The sequence below is a fragment of the Trichechus manatus genome, unplaced genomic scaffold (assembly GCF_000243295.1).
Source record: "Trichechus manatus latirostris isolate Lorelei unplaced genomic scaffold, TriManLat1.0 scaffold00113, whole genome shotgun sequence".
Classification (NCBI taxonomy): domain Eukaryota; kingdom Metazoa; phylum Chordata; class Mammalia; order Sirenia; family Trichechidae; genus Trichechus; species Trichechus manatus.
In genome coordinates this window covers 8,226,475-8,250,644 of record NW_004444049.1, presented here as the reverse complement: position 1 = coordinate 8,250,644, position 24,170 = coordinate 8,226,475, and the positions used below count along the sequence as shown (strand labels likewise).

Genomic DNA, 24,170 nt, shown 5'->3' with positions numbered 1-24,170 from the left:
CAAAACTAAACCCATTGCTATGAGTCGATTCTAACTTGTACTAACCCTACAGAACTGCCCCATAGGGTTTTCAAGGATGTAATTTTAATAGGAGCAGACTGCCACATCTTTCTCCTGTGGAGCAGCTGGTAGGTTCCAACTGCTGACCTTTCACTTAGCAGCCGAGTGCTTAACTACTGTGCCACTAGCACTCCTTGAAAAGAGGCCAAGGGGAGAGGAATTCTTAAAATGCCAGGGTGAGAAAAGTCACAGGCTCCTGTAGGCCCCAAAGGTACTAACTAGGGCAGGCCCAGAGCAGGGTGACTGGAGCCTCTATAGCTTGAGTTTCCTTTGGGGTGTGTCAAAGAGGGACTCCTGTGATCTCAGAATGGTGTGGTTGTGGGTACCAGTCAGGAAGGACAAAACAGCCTATTAACCTCCCTGGAGGATAGATATCCGGGCAATTCTCTCTGTTCTTTGACTGGCTTGGATTTGGTGAGGGCTTGGAGAAGACCCAGAGCATCAGCTGAAGCAGGGTACATCTTCACTTCACCTTCTGGTACTGGCAGCAGGCAGAGCTCCTACCTCATCCAGCTCAGAGAAGAACTGAGGTCAACTGGTTGGAGGATGCAGATGGAACCAGTCCACATACTGCTTAAGATGGGTCTTGGAGTTGCCACCAATCACCCACTCTGGGATCCTGCTCCTCCTTTTGAAGGAAGTTTCCATGCTAATGAGGTTCTGCTGCACTTGGTTATCTTCTGCCTGAAGGCAGCTGTGTGTGCAGAGCCCAGAGGCAGCAAGGGTCAGCCTTGGGGCCCCTTGGAGCCATTAGCCCAACCCTTTCAGTTTTGGTACTGGGCAGTGGTTTTACCCCACTTGCTGCCTAGGCCCTTCGACGCTCCCACCCAGAAATGACGACATGGCTAGTGAGGCTGACAGTCTTGCTGTAATTGGGAGAGAATGGGCTGCAGCACATTTGGCAGATTCAGAGTCCCAGCAGCCAATGTTGGGGGTTGTGAAGGCAGCGGAGGGGCTCAGGGCCCCCTGCCTCATATGGTGAAGAGAGGAAGAAGAAAGAGGTCAAGTTCTAACCCAGATGGGGAAGTTGGTCCCTGGGACAGTTTCTCTTCCTCTCCTCGCTCCCAAGAAGGTAGGGAAGGGCCTCATTTCCCCTTGCTGCCGAAGTTTCCTTTGGGAGAGGCGGGGGAGGGTTTATAAAAACTAGTGGAGACCACCTCTCCCACTGGCCCCCAGCTGGCCTCTACTCCCTTCCAGCCACTTCACAGCAGAGTCCAAATCCAGAACCATATATGTTTCATGGGCCACGGGTGGTGAGGAAGGACGGTGGCCAGAGGCAAGATAGGGGCCGGGGGGTCAAGGGACAGTGTGGCCATTCTTAGCAGTTCTAGGGAAACAGGGCCTTTCTCCCAAGCACCCTGCACAGGCTCAGTGGCAGCACTGGCCACCTGCCTGGGAGGGCTCCAAACCCCCACGGAGTGCCTTAGAGTAGAGGGTTCAGGCAAGAAAGACCACAAAGATGATGAAGAAGACAATGAGGATGAGGAAGATTTTGACCATGAGCCACCGGTTGGAGGTGACTGACTGGAAGTACTTGAGGATCTCTGAGTGGGCGGCCTCAACATCCAGCTGGGCTCCTAGTACGTTCTCGTCGATCCTGGGGACAGGCCGAGAGGAAAGGAAACAGAAGGACACTGGATTAAAAAAAATGCTGTTGAGGTGTATTTACTGACATGGAAAGATGGTCACAATATGTAGGGGCAAAAAGCGTTTATATACAATATGATGCCATTTTTTTGTATATATAATGGGGCATAAAAAAGGCTCAGGAAGGCTACATAACCAAGTCTTGGCTCTGGTTTGAAAACCAGCTCTGCGCTTATTAGCTTATGACCCTAAACCAGTCATTTAACCTCATGTCTCATTTTCCTCATCTGCAAAATGAGGATAACACCTCTCAGGCTGTTGTCGGTCTTAAATAAAGTGACAAATATAAAATGCCTAATCCATAGTAAAGGAGCCCTGGTGGCGCAATGGCTAAGCGCTCAGCTGCTAACAAAAAGGTTGGTGGTTAGATCCCACCCAGCAGCTCCACAGGAGAAAAGGACTGGCAATCTCTTTCGTAAAGATTATAGCCCAGAAAACCTTCTGGGGCAGTTCTACTCTGTCACATGGGGTTGTTATGAGTCAGAATCAACAACCCGTGGTTAAGGGCCCTCAAAATGTTAGCTATTACAATATTTTGCTCATCATATTTACTCCTTTTTGTCTAATAAACATACGCTGCATTTCTAATAGGGAAAAAAGTTCACAGACTATCACAGTCAGGAAATCCTGGTTCTGAGTGAGACAAGAAGAGAAACTTGATGTGGACAGGAGGAAGTCGGGATGAGAAAAGGCCCTACTAGGAGCACATGGCTCCCAGAAGGGAAGTGTGAGGTAAGAATTGTAAGCCGTTAATTGGATCAGTGCTAGCAGTTTCAGATGAACGGCTTAGGTACAATTTTATAGCAAGTTGAAGCAGAAAAGGGAAATAAGGAAGCAGAAAAAATTTGCAGACAACCATATGCAAAAGAAACTGAAATTCTGAAAGGATGAAAATTTTCAAATAGACAGACATTCTTACGGTTAGAGGATTAGACATTTTTATGTATAGAGAAGTTCTCAGAGGGAAGGGCGATCTCTTGAGAGTGCTGAGGAAAATAAAGGATTTCCCAGTCAACCTTTATATGCAATCCTAAAAACCAAACAGAAACCCTAATCTTTGCAAAGGGAATCCTTGGGAGCCGAGACCTTTATCAGCTGCCAAGTATGGAGAATCTGGTGGAGCCTGGCACTCCAGCTGGAAAGTAGAGGAGAGGGTAGGCCAGTGGCTGCCAGTCCCCAGTCCTGTGAAGGTGGTCATGAGGACTGTGAGCTAATCTCAGTGTCTCAAATAAAGGAGCCTGGATTATATGTGATTCTCAAATAATGTTGGAGAGGCTAACTTAAGTATCAAGCTTCCTAGCTTTTGGGTATAATCACATTTCTCAGTGTGGGTGCATTTGTCTTCTTATCACTGAATAATGGGCAATTATGAATGACTTTGCTTAACGAAAATGGAAAAACTTTAATAAATGCAATCTGGCATATAAAAGATTTTGAACCAGAGTCCGTGAATGAAAACTGGGAATTTGGGTGGTGAAAAAATTAGGAATCAGTGGGATATTCAGAGATAGAAATGAATGGGACAGAAAATATTGCTTGGCAAGGAGACAGCTGAGCTGAGGAAAACAGAAAGGGGAAAAGTATGCAATCGTAGGAGGGTAAAAGAATGTCCTATGGAGACAAAGACACACAGAGGGAAAGAATCAAGCAGTAACAAGCTGGAGTCTTGGGAACTGACAACAGCAACTTGGAAGATTACATAGGAACCTTAGAGGGCAAGGAGCTTATGTTAATGAGGAACAACTCAGAAAAGGAGGGTGAGAATGGCTGCACAACTTGAAGAATGTAATCAATGTCACTAACTTGTAACATGCAGAAACTGCTGAATTGGTGTATACCTTGCTGTGTATGTTCTCAACAACAAAATAAAATTTAGAAGGAAAAAAAAAAGAACTCATGTGACAACCAGAACATACGAATGTTGACACATTACAAAAAATGCAATCAATGTCACTGAATAACTTGTGTAGAAATTGTTAAATGGGAACCTAATTTGTTGTGTGAACTCTCACCGAAAACACATTATTATAAAAAACAAAAAATAGTGACTGAAACAGAAAAGAAAAATTGCTTACAGATATGGTCGACATTGTGAAGGTGACGTGCACACGAGTCACTCTTGGAAAGTAAAGGATAAGGAGTGTACAGGGGCATGCTTATGATATTATTCGTGGGAGGAGACCAAGGCACCTGACAGCCATCTGGCTATCTCCTGCCCAATATGTGGACACTTTGCATGGCTCGCTCAGGTCTGGACCTTCTCCAGAGGGTCCTCAGGTAAGACACAGAAGATGAATATTAATCTTAGCCAAGAATGGGCAGCTAACACCCTCTAGGTATTAAAAAAAAAAAAAAAAGAAGCTGGAGTGTGGCTGAGCAGAAATGACAGATAATGACATTGATGTGAACGTGTGGGAAAGCAGAGGACTATAATGTGAGTATGAGAAGTTGAGGACAAAAAAAACAGGTTGACCCTAAGAAGGCAATGAGCCCAAGAACTGGAAAGATCATTTGCCCATAATAAAGAGACCTGGAATTTTAGTTTTCTAGAGTTTCTGTTTCCCCAAATTTTATAATGACTGGGAGTAATGGAGTCATGTTAAGAGTACACAGAAGCTGGCCTGAAGTAGCTCCACAGGACCAGAATGAGGAAATCTGATCGCCATAAAGAATGATGGCAGATGGATTATAATACATTGAATAAAAAAAGCCGTGATTTCATAGTGATACTTAGAAAATGCCAGCTAACAAATGTACAAGCAATGATAGAATTAGAAAATCACCATTTTGCAAATGCATAATCTAACAAGTGATTCAGGCAAGGATCATCATGGGGCTGGGGAGCTGGACATTCACATGGACTCAAAGCATTGCTCCACAGATGACTTAGTCACAAAAAGGAGGAAAATGGGCCTTTTCGATGGAGAGATTTGATAGTCATCACCTTAAAGTGACCAAACTTGGCATCACCAATGAAGGGATAGTCACACATTAAATGCCTACTGATGTGATCACCTAGACAGCACAGCCAAAAACAGCCTAAACCTAATCATGAAGACACAATGGACACATGCACAACGCAGGACTTTCTATAACGCTACTGCACTGGCCTCTTCAAAAACAAAAGTCAATGCCATTAAAAACTAAGATAATACAAAAGGCACACTAAAGAGAAATAACAACCAAATGCAATATGTGGATCCTGCTGGGTTCTAAAGTGAATAAAAAAAAAGCTAAAAACTTTTTTTTAGAACTGAGAAATTTGAAAACGAACTGAGTACTAGATTAAAAAAAAACTCCTTGCCGTTGAGTTGATTCCGACTTATAGCGACCCTACCGGACAGAGTAGAAATGCCCCATAGGGTTTCCAAGGAGCAGCTAGTGGATTCAAACGGCTGACCTTTTGGTTAGCAGCCAAGGTCTTTAACCACTGCACCACCAGGGCTCCTAGATAGGGTTGGAGAATTGTTCATTTTTTAGGTATGTGTTATGAGTTGAATTGTGAACCCCACCCCAAAAAGATGTGTTCAAGTCTTAACCTCTGGAACTTGCTGATGTGACTTTGTTTGGAAATAGGGTCTCTGAAGATGTTATTAGTTCAGATAAGGTCATACTGGAGTAGGAAGGACCCTAATCTAACATGACTGGCTGTCCTTATAAAAAAAGGAGAGACACAGAAAGAGCAACACAGAGGGAAGATGGCCAAGAAACACAAAGACTGGAGTGACACATCTACAAGCCAAACAACACAAAGAATTGCCAGGAACCCCCAGAAACTAGGAAGAGGCAAGGAGTGATCTTCTCTAAGAGTCTTCAGAGAGGGCATGGCCCTGCTGACACCCTTGATATCAGACTTCTGGCCTCCAGAACTGTGAGACAGTAACTTTTTGTTGTTTTAAGCCACCCAATTTGTGGTACTTTGTTACTGCTGCTCTAGGAAACTAATATAGTATAATAATGGTATTGTGGCTGTTCAGGAGAATGCCTTACTTTTAGGGGAGGCATGCTGAAGTATTCAGGATAAAATATCATAATGTTTCCATTTTCGAATGGTTCAGGAAAAGAGAGAGAGAGCAAATGTGGTAACACGTTAACAGTTGCCAAGTCTAGGTGAAGGGAACGTGGGTGTTCATGTGCTATCCTCCCAACTTTTCTGTTGTTTGAATATTGTCATTTAAAAATTGGGGGAAAAAGAAATGACTAACATTAGATCAACAGTTTTCACACCTTAGAATAAAATAAGAATCACTGTTGAACTTCTCAAAAATTCATAGGTTTCACATCCAGAGATTCTAGAGTGAGGCCCAAGAATCTACATACTGAAGAACTCCAGGTTCAATCAGTGGTTTCCAAAGAGGGTGCTCAAACCCAGATCCAGCAAGCAAATGCAAAAAAGTCTATTTTAAAAATTGCATCCTTTCAAAATTTCAATTTCTTTTGCATATGGTTACCCACAAATTTTTTCTATTTCCTTATTTCCCTTTTATGCATCAACCTGCTATAAAACTGCTTCTGAAACTGCTGGCACTGATCCAATTAGTCCCAGCTCCACCCCCCCCATCCAATTAACACCATACCCTCACACTTCCTTTCTCAGAGGCACTAAGAAATGACCTTCCTCAAACTCCGTCCACCACAGCTTACAAGAATACATCTCTCTCTGGCTCCTCTTTCTTCTCCCATCTTCCTTAACCTTCCTCCTCAGTCTCCTTGGGCAGATCATTCCCTTCTCTGCATATCCTTTGAATGCTGGTGTTACATGGGAATCTGTCCCATCCTTTTTCTCACTTTACCCATTGACCCTGGGTGGTCTCCTCTATGCCCATGGTTTCACCAGAAGGCCACTGATTCTTAATTCCTTATCTCTAGCTCAGCCTTCTCTTCTGAGCATCACACCATGCATCAAATGCCTGCTGCACCCTGCCACCTGGCTGTCCCATGAAGTCTGACACTCGGCACGTTCAGAACAAACCCTATTCTACTCAGCCAACTCCAATCTACTTCCTATCGTGTCCTCTCCTGGAGACCAAATTTCTTACTGTGGCACACAGGTGATCTGACCCTGCCCCTCTCGAGCATCATCTCTCACCACTCCCCCAGCCACAGTGAATAATTCTGTATTCCTGGAATCTACCAGGCTTTGTCTTATTTCTGTGCTGTTTTTTCCCACATGGAATGGCCTGTTCTTTCCCCTTCTTTGTCTGGCGTTCTCCCTCAGTGTTAGCTTGGTATCACTTCTGGGAAAGCCCTGTGCCCCCATCTAGGAGAAGTGCCTACTCTGAGTTCCCTCATCTCTCTCTCTTCCTGCCCTTAGCACACTGAGCTGCAAATGTCAATTTGTATCTTTCCTACTAGACTGAGCTCCATGAGGACCAGAACTACCTTTACCTTCCTGTTCCCAGAACCAGCAAGACTAGCTCAATGCAGCAGCAACAAATGTCTACTAAACCAATGAACAAATGAATACTAACACTCAAAAATACTTATGACACTCTCTCAAGGAAGATTAGGAGGTAATCTAATATACACTATAATTCTATTTAAAACACATGCATTTGGGAAAGGACTCAAATAGCTATTATAATTCTGTTTCACTGAATCTACAACAATATTCTAATATTCAAAATACATCATAGCCTGATGAGTTACAGTGTTTATGGCCTAACTCTTCCAGTGGTTTGCTAGGTCTCAGCTGAATCAGAGAAGACTCAGTCAGTTCTCCTCATTCTAGGACCGAGACAGCCGCAGTCAGAGTGCCTTGTCTATGGCTGGTGCTCAGTGTCTACCAAAACTAAACCGGTCGCCGTTGAGTTGATTCCGACTCATGGCGACCCCATGTGTGCAGAGTAGAACTGCACTCCATAGGGTTAAAGGTGTGACCTTTCAGAAGCAGATCGCCAGGCCTTTGTTTTGAGGTGCCTCTGGGTGGGTTCAAACCATCAACCTTTCGGATAGTTGTCGAACACTTAACTGGTTATGCCACCCAGGGACTCCTGCTCAATGTATAATAATTGAATCAACGAACATCCTTTTAAACAGTGGTTCCCAAACCTGATGTGCATCAGAATCTCCTATGGAGCTTGTAAAAAATAAAAATTCCTAAAGACCTACTCCACTCACATCTGTCAAGTCAGAATCTCCAAGTGTGATGCTAGGAACCTACTTTCTTGACCTTGCCCAATTAAATGCATGAGGCTAATTAGTGGATCAGTGTTGGGAAACCCACTTTATACAAATGGAAGTGTCAATCTCACATGACCAACAAAATTCTGTAACTCAGACACGACATGACAAAGTCACTCTAGGTACTGTGAGGAATAAAGATCAACCAGGACTGGACTTACCTAAAGGTAAAAGCAAGTGTGCAGGAGTATGTCAACTTGTGAAATTCCTCAAAGCCCTCACACCTCCTCTCCCCCATCCTCTCCACTAACGGCCTGACTGAACCAAGAAGGCTGAACTAGTCAGAAGAGAACTGTCACCCACCCCCTCACCTCACCTGCCACCCGCCAGCATCTGTACAACATAATGTGCCTCCCCCATCAGGAGCACAGTGAATTCTCTGGGCTCCTCTTAAAGCCAAGTCCTCAACACACTCACTGGGTCCCACTTCCTCTCCCTTCTCTAGGACTTGTCTCTCCAGGAGTTCTCCACTCTCTCTCCTATACCAATTTTTATTTCTCTGTTGGATTGTTCCCATCAGCATACAAATACATTATTTTCTCCTGTCCTTTAACAAACAAAACTCTTGGCTCCCACTGAAAAGAATTATTACTATAATACAAGGACTAGATAAAAATCTTAAGCCCATAATGATCTCAAAAAAGAGGAAGAATTAAAAACAACAACAACAAACCTCCTTTGCCACCAGTATTGGCAACTGTTGTATCAACTCTGAAAACAGAGGAAAATAATTAAGGTTCTATGTAGCCTGATTAAGAACTGTAGCTCATGCAATTGATAAAGCAAAGCTTTCTTTATAGAAAAACACACCCCCAGTGAGATAAACTGATTCAGGTAAGCATCATAAACGGTGCTAAAAACATACGTGACAGGGGCTTGGGGGCGGGGGGAGGGACGAATAGGTGGAGCACAGGGAATTTCTAGGGCAGTGAAACTATCCTGTATGATAATGTAATGGTGAACACACGACATTAAACATTTGTCAAAACCCTTAGGATTGTACACCACAGTAAACCCTAATGTGAACTATGGACTTCAGCTGATAATAATGTATCAATGTTGGTTCATCAGTTATAACAAAGGACCACGGGAATGCAGGATGGTAAAAGGAGAAACAGTGTGCAGTGGGGGAGGAGGTAAATGGGAACTCTGATCTTTCTGCAGAGCCCTGATAGGATAGTGGTTATGAAAAGTTCGGCTCCTAACCAAAAAGGCTGGCAGTTCAAATCCGCCAGCCACTCCTTGGAAATCCTATAGGGCAGTTCTACTCTGTCCTATAGGGTCACTATGAGTCGGATTCTACTTGCCAAGAACTTTTTTTTTTTGTTCTTTCTGCACAGTTTTTCTGTAAACCTAAAACTGCTTTAAAAAAGAAAGCCTATTAAAAAAAAACCATACATGAGTGAAAGGTTTTTTGGGGAATAGGGCATCACAGGGTATCCCACTTGCTGAGTGGAATGAAAAAAAATGTTCTTTTAAAGGGAGAGAAATGAATGTACTTTTAAAAAAGGAGAGAAATGTCTGTCACCACCTCCATCCAGTGATCATACTTGTCTCCTCACTAATATTGGGACAATGTGATATTACACGCCTCTAAAGATGCAATATGAGGTGCACAGTTATTTCCTATGAAGTATTCCTTCATAAACATTTAACCTAAATTCAATAAATCCTTTAGATTCCACTTCTGGTTGCAGGAAATACTGGGGATATAGGAACAACGGTATGAGGAAAACAATCAGACAAATTCAGGATATGGGACACTCTACAAAGCACCTAGCCTTTTCCCTTCAAAGAGTCAATGTAATAAATTAAAAAAAGAAAAAAAAAAAGTGGCTTGATAAAGCTGATTTTCAAAATACATCAGAAATAAAAAAGAGTAGAGCTACTACTCTAGAATAAAAGAAGATAAAGAGACGTAACTAAAAAACGTGATGCTGGCTTGATTTTTTAAAAAAAGCTACTAAAAAAACAGCTTAGGGGAAATTTGAACACTGGGTATCAGATAATATCAGGAATCTGTGAATTTCCATGTGCGTAATAATGAATTATGGTTTTGTAAGATAATTCTTTATTCTTAGAATGTGTATGCCAAAGTATTTAGGAATGAATTGCCGTGATATCTTCAACCTACTCTAAAATGGTTGAGAAAAATAAAAGATAAAGCAAATCTGGCAAAATGTCAACAACTGCTGAATCTAGGTGATTATTATGCTTCTTTTAACTTTTTCACAAATTTGAAATTTTTCATAATAAAAAACTAACCACCTTTTGACCCACTTTTCTATCAGGCATCCCACCATTTCCTTGCTCCCCTTTAAAGCAGAACTCCTGGAAAGTAATGTCTGTTCTTAACTGTCTCTGATTCCTCTTCACTCGTTCTCTCTTAAACTCTACTCCACTCAGGCTTTTGCTTCCATCCCTCCATTAAGCCTCCCTCAAAGTCACCAACAAAATCTACGTTACTGAATCCAATGACTAATTCTCACTCCTTGAGATTCTGCTTCTGGTAATGGCTGGGTAGCTCCTATCAGACCAACCTCCTGTAAACAACAACTATAAACCTCATATGAAATATAAAAAACCACTACCTTAGTTCAGCAAAGTTAACTGCCTGCTAAAACAAAAATATCAATATTCTTTGGAAAAACGTAACAGAATCCAGAATCTCTATAATGTATCATAGATCTTACTAGATACTTAAAAACACCCAGGAAAGCATGATCCATACTCAAGAGAAGAGGCAAAGAATGGGGACAGACCCCAAAATGATCTAGATGTTGGGAATTAGCAGACAGGGATTTAAAGTAGCTATTATAGTTAAAGAAAAATATGCTTTCAGTGATTGAAAAGATAGTAAATCTCAGAAGAGAAACAAAAACTATAAAGAAACAAATGAAAATTTTAAAATTGAAAAATACAGTATCTGAAATAAAAAAATTCACGAGATGGGCCTAACAGCAGATTGGAGATGACACTGGAAAATTATTGAACTTGATAGATCAATAGAAATTATCCAAGTATCCAGAGGAAAAAAGATTAGGAAAAAAAAGTACTACCTCAGGGACCTGCAGGGTAATATCAAAAAGCATTACATATATATACACACACACATATATATAACTATGTATATCTAATTACATTTATACATATACGTATGTAAAACCCTCAATCAGATGGACTGACACAGTGGCTGAAACAATGGGCTTAAGCATAACGAGCATGAGGATGGTGCAGGACTGGGCAGTGTTTCCTTTTGTTGTACACAGGGTCACTATGAGTCAGAACCAACTTGACAGCCCCTAACAAAAACACACACATACATATACATACATATATATATATATATATACACATACATATAAAAAAAAAAAGGGACCTAGAAAAAGAGGAGAAAAAGAGGCAGACAACATATCTGAAGAAATAATGGCCAAAAATTTCCCACATTTTGTGAAAGACAAAAGCATACAGTTTCAAGAAGCTCAGAGAAGTCCACGTAGGATAAATTAAAAAAAAAATCACATCTAGACGTATCATAGTCAATTGATGAACACCAAAGATAAGAAAAAGATCTTGAAGTGCTGCCAGAGAAAAACAACACATTACACATTACATACAATTAAAATTTCCATTGATTTCTCATTAAAAACAATGGAGACCAAAAGACAGTAAAATTATAAAGTGTGTAAAAAAATAAAACTGCAAATCCAGAATTCTATATTCAGAGAAAATATCCTTCAAGAATAAACGTAATGTTGGAAAAATTTGGTAATGGCTAATGGTGGTGATGAAACAATATGATGGACGCAATTAATGTCACTGAACTATATGTTTGAAGACTGTAGAAATGGCAAATGTTCTGTTACCTACATGCTTAACACAATTAAAAAAAAAAAGAATAAAGGTAAAATAAAGAAATTTTCAGATAAAACTAAGAATTTGTCCTCAGCAGATCTACTCTATAAAAAATGCTATAAAGTTCTTCAGGTTAAAGGGAAATGATACCAGATGGAAACGGATCTTCAGAAAGAAACGAAGAACTGGAAATTGTAAATATGTGAATAAACAGAAATAACTATTTTTTTCCTCTTAATTTCTTTAAAATACATTTAACTTTAAAACAAAAATCATACTGCACAGGCCGAATTACGTTCACTTGCGCGCCTTGCTCACTTTGCAACCATGTCTGACAAACCCAGTATAGCTAACATTGAGAAATTTGATATAGTGAAATGGAAGAAGACAGAAATGCAAGGGAAAAATTCCCTGCCTTCAAAATAAACGATCGAACACGAGAAGCGGGCAACTTGTAATGAGGCAGGTGTCACCAATATGCACTGCTGATTCTACAAACGTTGCCTTCTTATTTTACTACTTTTAGCTGTTTAACTTTGTAAGATGCAAAGAGGATGGATCAAGTTTAAATGACTGTGCTGCCTCTTTTCACATCAAAGAATCAAGAACTACTAATAACAAAGGCCACGTTGCTCCCATCGGCCTGTCTGGCTGGCAGAGAAGAAAAAGAACTTACAAGTTGGTGAAAGAAAAAGCTGAGTGGGACAGTGACTATACAGAGCAAAAGCAAAACTGCAAGCTATAAAATGCATTTTAAGAGTGTCATCTTTCTGTTGTTCAAATGATTTCAATTATTGAAATGCACAAAAAAGTTTTAAAATCTGAAAAAATTATAATATTGTATTGTGGGATTTATAAAGTATGTAGATGTAACAAATATGACAACTATAAAGGACGGAGGAGAGGACTGAAGACTTCCATTTTATATGCAGTGGTACAATCTTAACTTTAAGTAGACTGTGGAAGTTAATGATGCATATTGTAACCTCTAGAACAACCACACACACAAAAAAAACGCGTAATGATATATAGTTAAAATACCAACAGATAAACGGAATTCAAAAAATTTCTTTCAATTAGTTCAAAAGAAGATAGGAAAGGAGGAACACAGAAACAAAAAACAGAGAAGGGACAAACAGAAAACAAGTATTAAAATGGTATACCTAAGCCCAACCTTATCAACAATTACATGAAATGTTAACGAACTAAACATACCCAAATTCTCAAATTTGGCCTATCAGCAAAATGTATCACAGCTGATCAATCTTTTCTTGACTCATTTTCTTCTCTTGGCTTCTAGGCAGGGCTTCAAACTGGTTCAGCCTAGTTCAGTCACAGCCAAGAAAGCAAAACTCGAATGGTGAATGGACTCAAATTTTTAAAATGTGGGTGAAGTGGAAAGATTAAGCAGAACAAGAAAACTTACAGCTCAAAGTCCAGGAAGAGGAGACTCAGAAGAGGCATTGTGAACCCTATCAGAAGCCTGATGCAGGAGACTGGATTATTACCAGGCCTGTGGAGAGCGACACATATTGGAAGCAGCATGGCAAGCGGCACCATCTTTGAGTGGGGCACGGCTGTTTCCAACTCTGTTGGTCAAGAGATTTGGTTGCTATGCAACGCACATGCTGCCCTCATTTTCTAAGAGGAAGACTACGTTTCTAGCAGGGCTTTGCCCATAATTTTTCCTGTTCAGCTTATCGTTCCACTTACCTCACATTTTAAAAATTTGGGTCTGTTCTGATTTCACTTTGTTGGCCATGACTGAATCGCCTCAAACCAGTTTGAAGCCCTGATCCTAGGACCCCCCACTCATTTGTGTTTTCTTCTACCCCACCAGCTGTGCTCCTTCTCAGTTTCCTCCCAAGACTGAGGCTTCAGTCCAAAAATTGCCCCACAACTCAGTGCTTGATCTTCTTTATACTCACTCCCTTACCCAGTGCTATGGATTAAATTGTGTCCCCACAAAATAAATATTGGAATCCTAACCTCTATACCTGTGGAGATAATCTAATGCGATACAATTACCTTACGTGTAATATAATGGCCTTCCATAATATAATCTAATTAAATCTAATCAATCGAGGTCATACATCCTAAACCTAATCACTTCTGAGTTATATAAAAAGCAGCATAGACATTGAGACACACATGCACAGACCAGACCCCATGTGAGGACCATCTACAAGCCAAGTAACCCAGGAATACCTGGGGGCTACCACAAAGAAGGAATCTATACTGTCAAGACCCTAATTTGGACTTTTAGTCTCCAAAAAATAAAATAAATTTCTGTTCTTTAAAGTCACCCATTTACGGTATTTGTATAACAGCAATACTAGATAACTAAAACACCCAGTCTCAAAGTACAATTCCACCCACATTTGTATCTCCAGCTCAGACCTGTCTCTTAAACTCCGTATATCCACCTGCCTGTTCAACATCTCCACTTAGACATCTGACAACAAACTACCTTTTGATGGACAATGTGTCCAACAATAAATTTATTTGCCCCCAGATCAACTCTACCCAAGTAGCCATCCCTATTTCCAGTGAAGGCCGCAGATCCTTTCAGTTGCTCACATCAAAAGCCTGGGGTTATGAACTTCTGTTTTTCTCGCACACCCTATATACCTAGCTCGTCAATTAACTGATGCTCTTGGCTCTACCTTCAAAATATATCCAGAATCCCACTGCTACCACATTAGTTGCAGCCACCACCACCTCTTGCCTACGTTACTGCAAAGGCCTCTGCAATGATCTATCCTAGCCCCCACAATCTGTGCTTAATGTAGCAACCAGACTGACCTTTTTAAAACGGAAGTCAGAGCATGTCACCCTTTGGACAATACCCTGCAATAGCTCCCCATGTCACTCAATAAAAGTCAGTACCTCAAAATGGCCTTAAAATGCCCCACATATCTGGTCCTTCATTTCCTGAGACCTCACCTTATACTACACTTCCCCTCACCTCTGCTTATCCCCAGCCAGAGTGGCCTCTTTGCTGTCCTTGAACTCATCAGATACATTCCTATCTTAAGCCACTTACACTGGTTCTTTCCTTTGCCTAGTATTTTTTTTCTCTAGATATCTACAGGGCTAACTTCCTTACCTTTCCCAAAGTCTTGGTCAGATGCCACCTTACTAGGGCCTACCTTAACCATCCGTGGTGAAACGAGTTCCTTTATGTGGCCTTTTGCCTTGGTTCTTCATAAAAACAGCTTGAGAGATTATTGCCCTAAGGAGTTACCTTTGCCCTAGTTTTCGACCCCAGAGGGTTTGTTACTTTTGTCAAGGTTGACTGACATTTCCTCGGTAAGCTGTACACAATTTGTGGTTTGATACTTTTCATCTGGTCCTGGACTACAGCTTGCCCTGTGATTGGTATGCACCTTGCAGGGACTGGTCAACAGACTATGCAAATAAGTATCTATGGCCTACTGAGAGTGGGTTGGTCGATCTGTGACCCTCCCCACACCAAGGGTGGTACCTTGAAATTGACAAGGAATTGTGTACACGTGCAGCCAGTCCCAGAGGTTTTTCAGACAGAAAGCAGGGAGACATGAAACACACAGAAACAGAAAGAAAAGAGAGAAACAGAAGGAGAGAAGACAAGGAAACTCCCAAAAGAGCTGTAACACGAGTCAAGGGCTGTAACACTGAAGACAGCTTGGAAGGGGCCCAGTGGCAGTCCATGGTGACGGACAGCAGGGCCAAGAGTAGACTGTCCTCAGGGGGATGAGAGGAGGCCTGCACAGCCAAGAGGAGCTGAGAGAGCTATCTTGCACTGAAGAAGGGAGATTTGCCTACATGCTTCCTGATCCTGCTTTCGAGTTGTAACCTGTTCCTTAATAAACCCCTTAACTGTAAGTAAAAGTTCGTGACTTCTGAGACACTGCGGCCAACTGCTGAACCCAAACGACAGAGGGAAGAGTGCTGAGGGGTGCGACAGTGGCTGGTGTTGGAGATGGAGTGGTACAGCCACTTAGAGACTGTAGAAGTCTGGAATTGGCTTTGTGCTGATTCTTATATTTAAAGTTACTTGTACAGGGGCTGAGAGGAACTGAGAGGAGGCCTGCACTGAAGAAGGGAGACTTTGCCTATATGCTTCCTGATGCTGATCTTGAGTTGTAGCCTGTTGATCCTTAACAGTAAGTAGGGTCTGTGAGTTCTGTGTGGCCACTGCAATGAATTACTGAACCCAGAGAGAAGTAGAGTGTGCTGTGGGAGGAACAGCTGATATCAGAATTGGTAAAAAGGTAGGAGAGTGAAGGCATGCCTGACTTCCACCTCACAGGCATCAGCCTTAGCCTGGTCTTGATTTCCTTTATCCCCCTGAGGTTCTGACGCTATTACCATTACCCTTTTCCACCATACTATTTAAAATTACAACTTGTCCTTCTAAACCTGGTATTCCTAGTTAGATTATCACACTCTACTTTTACTTATAGCATTTATCACTTTTTTTTTTTTTACATTTATTACTTTGTCATTTATCATTTTTAATATACTAAATAACTTACTCATTATGCTTATTTTAAATTATCTGTTCCCCCTACTAAAATGTAAGTTCCACAAGGGTATGGATCTCTGTCTCTTTCATTCATGGCTGTATCCTCATAACTGACTGTTAAGAAAGCTAAGTGCTAGAAAAGAGGACCAGATAAAAATGCCTCTTGGAGTAACAGGGGGCTCCAGAGGAGTGAGGCCTTCCCACTGGTGGGACAGATGCCCTCACTTACCTGGTTCCAAAGTCTTACATGCCCTGGCCCCTGCCCACCTCCCTCTACCAGTCTCGTCCTGTATCTCTCTAGTCCTGTTCACTATTTTCTAGCCACAATGGCCTTCTTCATTCTTGAATACAGCAAGACTGTCCCACCTTAGGCCTCTGCTCTGGCTGTCCCTACTGCCTAGAATACTCTTTCTCTCTTCACATGGTTGGATCCCTCTTGTCATTCAGGTCTCTGCTTAAATGTCATGTCTTCTTCAGTGTGGCTTTCCCTGACGCCAAATCCAATGAACCTACTTAAGCACTTTCTTAATATGCCATCCTCCTTTCATTCTATGAGCAGCCCTTATTACTATCGGAAATTTTCTCGTCAATTCTTTTTTAACGGCTGTTCCTCCCGCCCTACCCAGCTGCGTACATATACTACAAAGAGAGCATACGAAGTAGACACTTTACTGTTCTATTCACTGCTGTATCCCCAGCACCTACGACAGTGCCTGACATGGAGCAGGTGCTCAATAAAAACTTGTTGAGTGGATGTAGCAGGTGAAGCTGCTCCTGGGGACCTTAAGGATGCCAAGCCACAAGGAAAAGAGGGCTCCTCTGTCTGGAGTGAGGGAGCGTCTCACCTCTGAATGGTTTCCTCCTGTTCCTTAACCATGTGTGCCAACTGCTGAAAGATGGAGCCCAGCTCAACAATTGTGGACTCAATGTTCTGCATGGTGTCTGCTCGGCTCTGGATGTAGGAATCCTTCAGAAGAGGGAGAGAGCACAAGAGCACTGTGAGCTTTTCTAGTGTAGGGCCTGGGTCATCAGGACCCTCCCAGCTTGCCATTCTGCCCATGGCACACTTCAAACACTCGCTTGTGGACCACAGAGGAGGAAAGAGGAGCTGCCACCCTCCTTTTGGGAAAGACGAACAACCAACTCTTCCTCAGCTGTGGAGCCTGGGTACCTGCTCATCAATGAGCTGCAGCTGCTGGCTGGTCCGAGAGTCTATCATGTTGATGGCCACATCCCCAGAGGCACAGGACTCCGCCCCCAAAACCACAGCACCACCCCCTGGAGGGAGGAAAGAAGACAGGGTACATCTTAGTGGTTAAAAGCAGGTTCAAAGCTCACATGCTCTGGATTTGAATCCCAGCTCTACCGCTTACTAGCATTGTGACCTTGGACAAGTCATTTAACCTCTCTGAGCCTCGGCTTCCTCAGCTGTAAAATGGGGATGATAACAGTTGCTTTCTCAAAGGGTGGTTGTGAAAATCAAACGAGAGAATGTGAATAAAGTGAGTAAGCATACAAAAAATAGTAGATACTATCATTCTTCTAAGGTGGTGGCAAGAGATTAAGCAACTCAGCTGCTAACTGAAAGGTTGGCAGTTCAAACTCACCAGCCGCTCTGTGGGAGAAAGATGTGGCAGTCTGCTTCTGTAAAGATTTACAGCCTTAAAAAGTCTATGGGGCAGTTCTACTCTGTCCTATAGTGTCGCTATTGAGTCAAAATAGACTCAACAGCAGTGGGTTTAATTTTTGGTTTTGGTATCATTCTTCTGGAAAATCACGAAGTTCACTCCCAAAGGTGAGAATGTGGGAGACGAAGTATGGATCACAAATCCCAGCAATCATGTTTGACTCTGAGATAAAGCCTAATGAGTCCAAAAGTCTACGCTGCAGGGACTCAGCAACTTCCTTGCTTCTCCATTCGCCTACCAACACCTGCCTTAGAAAATGCCATCACAACCAGAATAACTAACTAGGCTTTACCCCCTCAGGGCTTCCCCTATTGCCTGTGACTTACCCAGGTGGTTCGGGGCAAGGGGCAGGGCTGACACGGGTGCACGGGAGAACTGTTCCCGCCGGCTCTTCTGCTGCTTCAGGTTCTAGGGTTGGGGAAGAAATGCAAAAGGTACTGAGGCCTCTGGAAAGCTGCCATGTTAACGAGATACTTCCTGTTGGCCCCATGATCCTGTTGCCCTCACTCTTCCATAGGCTCTCCTTCCCATTTCCCTCTTGGGCCCCTACCCCCAGATTCCCACCCCTCCTCATAGATTTTTCTCACCTCTGTCCTCACTTCTAAAACCGATTTGAAGTCATTGGACATGGAGGCCAATTTGGACTAGAAGAAAAGGAGAAAAGGTCAGCTAGAGAAAAGAACACCTTCCTCCCCTCTGCCTCCCTCACTCCTCCCCTCAGGTCTCACCTGCAAGGAGACCACGATGGTGTTGGAATGGGTCTGCAAGTGCCGGCCACTCTGGCTGCCCTTGGCCCTCACAAAATCCTGAAGCTGGGCGATTTGTTTGTTAAGGCTATTGATGTCCTGGTAAAAGAGACAATAAAAAAACTGAGTATCAACCAGAGCGTCCTCAGCCATCATCTCTCCACATGGACATCTCTGGCAGGGAAGGTAGGGTGGAAGTTACCAGCAGGAGTTGGGGTATTTCCATCAGACCAGAGGGCCTGTTGGGATTTCCCAACTAGAATCCTCTGGAGTTTGCTCTAGCTCAGTCCCTGCAGAGAAGAGCCAGAAAGAGGCGAAATATGGCCTCATTTACTTATAAATGACCGACTTGTTTACTCCCACACTGTGAGGCCATGCTCATGGCCAAACAATTTCTTGAAGGCCAGTCTTGGACCCAGAACATGTTGACCAACAAAGCACCTAGGCCCTACCCAGAAAAAGGGAAGAGTGTCTACTATTTTCTATGCTTTCGCAAAGACATCGACAAAATGCTTTTTCTACGTAGGATTCCTTTAAAAAGTTATTACTGCAAAAGGGTAAAACCTGTGACTTGCCCGAGGTGACCCATGATGAGTTAGTATCACCGTCAGGCTTCCTATGCCAGACTAATGTATCTCCCACTCCCAATCAGGTCTCAGATGTCATTTCTTGAGCTAGGTCATCCTAAACCATCCCATCTAAAGTAGGGCCTACTCCAAGTAACTAACCTTTGCTTCCCTCTCCCACAGAATTTATTACTATCTAAAATTGTGTTTTCTGTTTACTTGAATAGTATCTATTTCACCAAATCATAAAGTTCCTTCAGGGCAAGGACCACGTCTATCTTGTTCACTGCTGAATCCCCAGCACCAGGCAGCCAAAAGGCACTCAATTATGTGACGGATTGAAAAAATAAATAAATCTTCACAACAGCCCTATTACGTAGGTACTACTATTACCCTCTTTTTAGCTTAGAGTAGTTAGCTAGCTTAACCAAGGTCACACCTTATGGAATTTGAACTCAGGTCTGTCTGAATCCAGTGGGCTGGTCCTTATATTCCTATGCAATAATGCCTCAAGCATTAAGGGAGCCCTCTTCTACTAGCTCAGCACCTCCTGAATGGGTCTACCCTTGGGCCTCTGCCATAATCATCTTTGTACTGGACAATCATAGCAGCCTCCTGCCTGGCCTCTCCGCCCCATCCATGTTCCAGGTCACACACTCCTCCTAAAAAGACTCCCTTTGTAGCCCATGACATTCAGGGTGATTACACACTCCTCAGCAAGGCCCACAATGCTCTTCATAACCAGCCTTCAACCTACTTTTCCAGCCTCATCTCCTGACAATGACTCAACAGATACCGTCTTCCATATGTTGTTGTCAGGTTTCATCAAGTTCTTTCCAACTCATAGCAACCTTATGTACAACAGAACGAAACACTGCCTGGTCCTGCACCATCCTCACAATTGTTGTCAAGCCATCTCACTCTTCCTCTTTTCCCTGACCTTCTACCAAGCATGACGTCCTTTTCCAGAGACTGGTCCCTCCTGATAACACGTCCAAAGTGCATGACACGAAGTCTTGCCATCCTCCGTTCTAAGGAGCATTCTGGCTATATTGCTTCCAAGACAGATTTGTTCGTTCTTCTGGCAGTTCATGGTAGATTCAATATTCTTCACCGACACCATAATTCAAAGGCATCAATTCTTCATTGATCGTCCTTATTCATTGTTGAGCTTTCGCATGCGTATGAGGCAACTGAAAATACCATGGCTTGGGTCAGGTGCACCTTATTTCTCGAAAGACATCTTTGCTTTTTAACACTTTAAAGAGATCTTTTGCAGCAGCTTTGCCCAATGCAACAGTATGTCGTTTGATTTCTTGACTGCTGCTTCCATGGGTGTTGACTGTGGATCCAAGTAAAATGAGATCCTTGACAACATCAATCTTTTCTTCATTTATCATGATGTTGCTTATTGGTCCAGTTGTGAGAATTTTTGTTTATGTTGAGATGTAATCCATATTGAAGGCTGTAGTCTTTCATCTTCATCAGTAAGTGCTTCAAGTTTTCTTAATTTTTAACAAGGAAGATTGTATCATCTGCACATCACAGGTTGTTTATGAGTCTTTCTCCAATCCTGATGCCATATTCTTCAGCATATAGTCCAGCTTCTCTGGATATTTGCTCAGCATACAGACTGAGTAAGTATGGTGGAAGGATACAACCCTGACACATACCTTTCCTGATTTTAAACCACACAGTATCCTCTTACTCTGTTTGAACAACTGCCTCTTGGTCTATGTACAGGTTCCACGTGAGCACAATTAAGTATTCTGAATTTTCATTCTATATGTTAGACACTGTTATACAGATGCTTAGGTTAGGTCTCTAAAAAAGCAGGAAAGAAAATCCTTGTCCTTATGGCGCTTATGTTTTTAATTTCTTTGTTGGGTGCAGTTAAGCGGGAGGGAACAGAAGCAAATGATAAACAATAAACATAATAAGTAAGGTAATTATAGAGAGACTGTTAGAATGGAAAAAGAAAACACAGCAGGGCAAGGGAGTCAAAGTTTGGGGCACTGGAGTATTAAGCAGCATGATAAGGGGCAGGCCTTCCTGAGAAGGTGACATCTGAGCAAAGACTGGAAGATAAGTCTTATTCTTGAACTTTCTCTTTTTAAGCCATGGTTCTGTATACACTGTTTTCTCTGTCTGAAATGTCTTTTCACTGCCGCTACACAAGACTTGAAACCAATCTGAATTTCATTTCCACTATAAAATCCTTCCCAGCATTCCCAAGGTGTTTCACTCATCTTTCTGTAAACTCTTTTCTGTACCACTTGCCTCCTACTAACTGTAAGTATGGGTTTGTGGGGCTAGATACCTCTTCTAGACAATAAGCCGGAATAAGGAATAAGGAACCTTGTCTCATGTTTGTGTCACCCGTGCCCCGTACACTTCTTTGTACCTGGTAGGTAATCCAGAAGTATTTACTGTCTCAGTGGATGAGGAGGATGCTTGGGGCTGGCTCTAAAAACTTGCTCTAGGCTTCCACGGCAATGGAAAGTGATGGAAGTGATCTGACTGATGGCTAGTAGCTCACCTGTTTGATGATATATGTTAGCTCCTCGATTTCTACAGCTTTATCATCAAAGAGGGACTTGCGCTTTGCCACTGTAGAGACAAATGAGAAGGCACGACAGGTGAGGTCAGAAACAGGACTTAGGGAGTAAGGTTCCTCACCTTTTTAGTTCATTGCCCCACCACAGAAAGACCCCCAGAACACTTACAGATTGTTAGCTTCTCCAGCTTGGCAAATGTGTTGCTGAGATCTTTCCCAATGCGCCTGCAAATAAACATTAGTGAGAACACTATGAGAAAGCGCAGGACAGTGTGTATTCCTGCATCAGCTCCAGCACAACCAATCCCAGTCCTCACAGTCAAGGCTATCAAAGGTAAACCCACTTCTCAGACACGACAGTACTCCACCACACAGCTTCTCTCAACTCACTTGGCCATGAGGGTGAATTCACTGCGCTGCCGGACAGCATGCAGAGCCGGCTTGTTTGCTTGGATTCCATTCTGAAAAGCAATGTCAGGAGGTGACAACCTGAGCTCTTCCCTCATCACTTCCAGACTTCACTGCTCCTCAGGTGCCCACTAAACTCTTTCTAGTAATGAGGTCCTTAATGGATGACCTAGATTGATCAGCAGTAGTAGTTTAAGAGCTCAGAATAAAGACAAGTAGATCTGGATTCAAAACTTGACTCTACCACTTACTAGCTGAGGGACTTTGGGCAAGTCACTCAAACCATTCTGAGTCTCTATTTTCCTCTTCTCGAAAACGAAAACAATTCACCTACTTCCTATACCTCCTACTGCTGTTGCTAAGATTAAATGACATAGGAGCTGCAAAGTACTTTGAGCAAATACTGGGTATACTATTAACACTAGATAAATGGTAGCTAGTATTATCATTCTGTTCTTAGAATCAGGGAAGAAAAGTATAACTAGGAAGTTTAGAGATCATATAGAAGAGCATATTATTAATAACAGCTAAAGATGAGAAATACTTAAAAATACAGTTACTCAGATCCCACTCAGATTTAGAAATCTGGACTGAGACAAAAAAATTTACTTTTAAAACAACACTCCAAAGTAATTCTGACAAAAATCACCGATCTAGAAAACTCTCAAGATAGAAAAAAAAGTGAGGTCCAAATTGTAGTTAACTTCCTTATGGTCACTAAACAAACTTGTGTTAGAACTAGGCGGGAACTAGAATTCAAGGTGCATGCCCCCCAGCTAAAGGCTCTTTCTAGAACCTGTGCCTTATCCAAATCAAATACAGTGCAGCCACCTCTGGCTCTGAGGGATTCCTCCCAGAACAGCAGCCCTACCCTCAGGGGGTTCCTCACAAAAGTCAAGGTCCTTGCCTCCAGTTAGCTAACCTGCCTCTTCTCTGCTACTCAGTAGATTCCACAGCCCCACACAAGCCCGATCAGGAGCCCCCCAGCAGGTTCCCCCAAGAACTACTTAACAGTGCTGGAGCCCACTCCCTCACTGAGTAAGGCTCATCTCTCACCTTTCCTACTCCAGGTCCTTACCTGACGGCTCTGCAGGGACTTGCAGGCAGACAGGAACTCCTGGGTCCGGTCCCGGCAGGACATGGTGTCGGGAGGGGGAGGGACTAGGGCCACTGGGGGGGGCAGAGGGGCGATGTCTCTGCTGCCACTGCCAGCAGTTGCAGGGGACAGGACCTGTGTCTTTGAGAGACCCAGGTAGACACCCTGATCCGTGTTCTTAGACCCGTAGCGTTTCCGCGGGATCATTGAGACGCATAACCTCGGACTGTTGTGGAGGGGAGAGTGTCATGCCCCACGCAGCCTCCATCCCCACAAGTTCCCCCCGACCAGCAAATCCTCGGGCCCTTTCTGCACCTGGGACGGACTTTCGCGCCCAAGGCCGGCCCGCAGCGGGAAGGCCCCGCTTCCCCCCAGGCTCAAGTCGTCCCCTCCTCAGACTCTTTTTCCAACTTGGCTCGGGAGGCCAGAACGCGGGCCTGGGGCCCTGAGCAGAGGCAAGGCGAGAGCCAGGTCCCGTGGCCCTGAGGCTCCAGCTCGGCAGGTGCAGCTGCCCCAGGCCCTAACTGGGCCCTCCTGTATCCATGGGCTCCTTAAACTCCTCAGGAGGAAACAGTGACGGGCTTCCTGAAGTGGACACGCTTCGGTGGGCGGAGGGGGGAAACCTCTAGGTGTTTATTTGAAACAGGAAGTCCCACCCCCGCCCACGTTCCGCCTCCTGGTAGACTGCAACCACTGATTAGCTAATATCGACGTCTTTCTCAGGAGGAACTTTCCTGATTGGACGGTCAGGCATTCGCTCATCCCCGAGCCGGGCCGGCAAGACTTGCCGGCTCGTCCCCAGTTCCCCTCCCCCCGCCCGTCGCCGCCCCCGGAGAGCTGCTGTCCCGGAGCTG

At 43.3% G+C, this 24,170-nt stretch overlaps 1 protein-coding gene and 1 pseudogene across 2 annotated transcripts; one reads left to right on the top strand and one right to left on the bottom strand.

Annotated features, from left to right (window-relative positions):
• Positions 1-909: 909 nt before the first annotated feature.
• Positions 910-23,928, bottom strand: STX5 (syntaxin 5). Of its 2 annotated transcripts, none has more exons than XM_004383829.3 (10): positions 23,299-23,928; positions 22,203-22,273; positions 21,982-22,037; positions 21,795-21,865; positions 18,672-18,788; positions 18,531-18,587; positions 18,270-18,351; positions 17,427-17,533; positions 17,101-17,222; positions 910-1,694 (listed from the first exon to the last, which is right to left on the bottom strand). In XM_004383829.3, the coding sequence occupies exons 1-10, from the start codon at positions 23,521-23,523 to the stop codon at positions 1,619-1,621; spliced, it is 984 nt and encodes a 327-aa protein (XP_004383886.1). In that variant the 5' UTR covers positions 23,524-23,928; the 3' UTR covers positions 910-1,618. The 2 variants fall into 2 exon arrangements, with proteins under 2 accessions (XP_004383886.1, XP_004383885.1); XM_004383828.3 differs by having other exon boundaries at positions 910-1,657.
• Positions 11,271-15,373, top strand: LOC111821881 (thymosin beta-4 pseudogene; annotated as a pseudogene).
• Positions 23,929-24,170: the final 242 nt, after the last annotated feature.

Excerpts from the sequence above, each read along its gene's own strand:
- STX5 (XM_004383828.3), bottom strand. The coding sequence starts at position 23,523 with ATGATCCCGCGGAAACGCTACGGGTCTAAGAACACGGATCAGGGTGTC. Across the intron at positions 18,352-18,530 it reads TTTTAGAAGTGAGGACAGAG|AACCTGAAGCAGCAGAAGAG; the intron begins GTGAGAAAAATC and ends CCCCAACCCTAG. Across the intron at positions 17,223-17,426 it reads TGCAGCTCATTGATGAGCAG|GATTCCTACATCCAGAGCCG; the intron begins GTACCCAGGCTC and ends CCTCTTCTGAAG.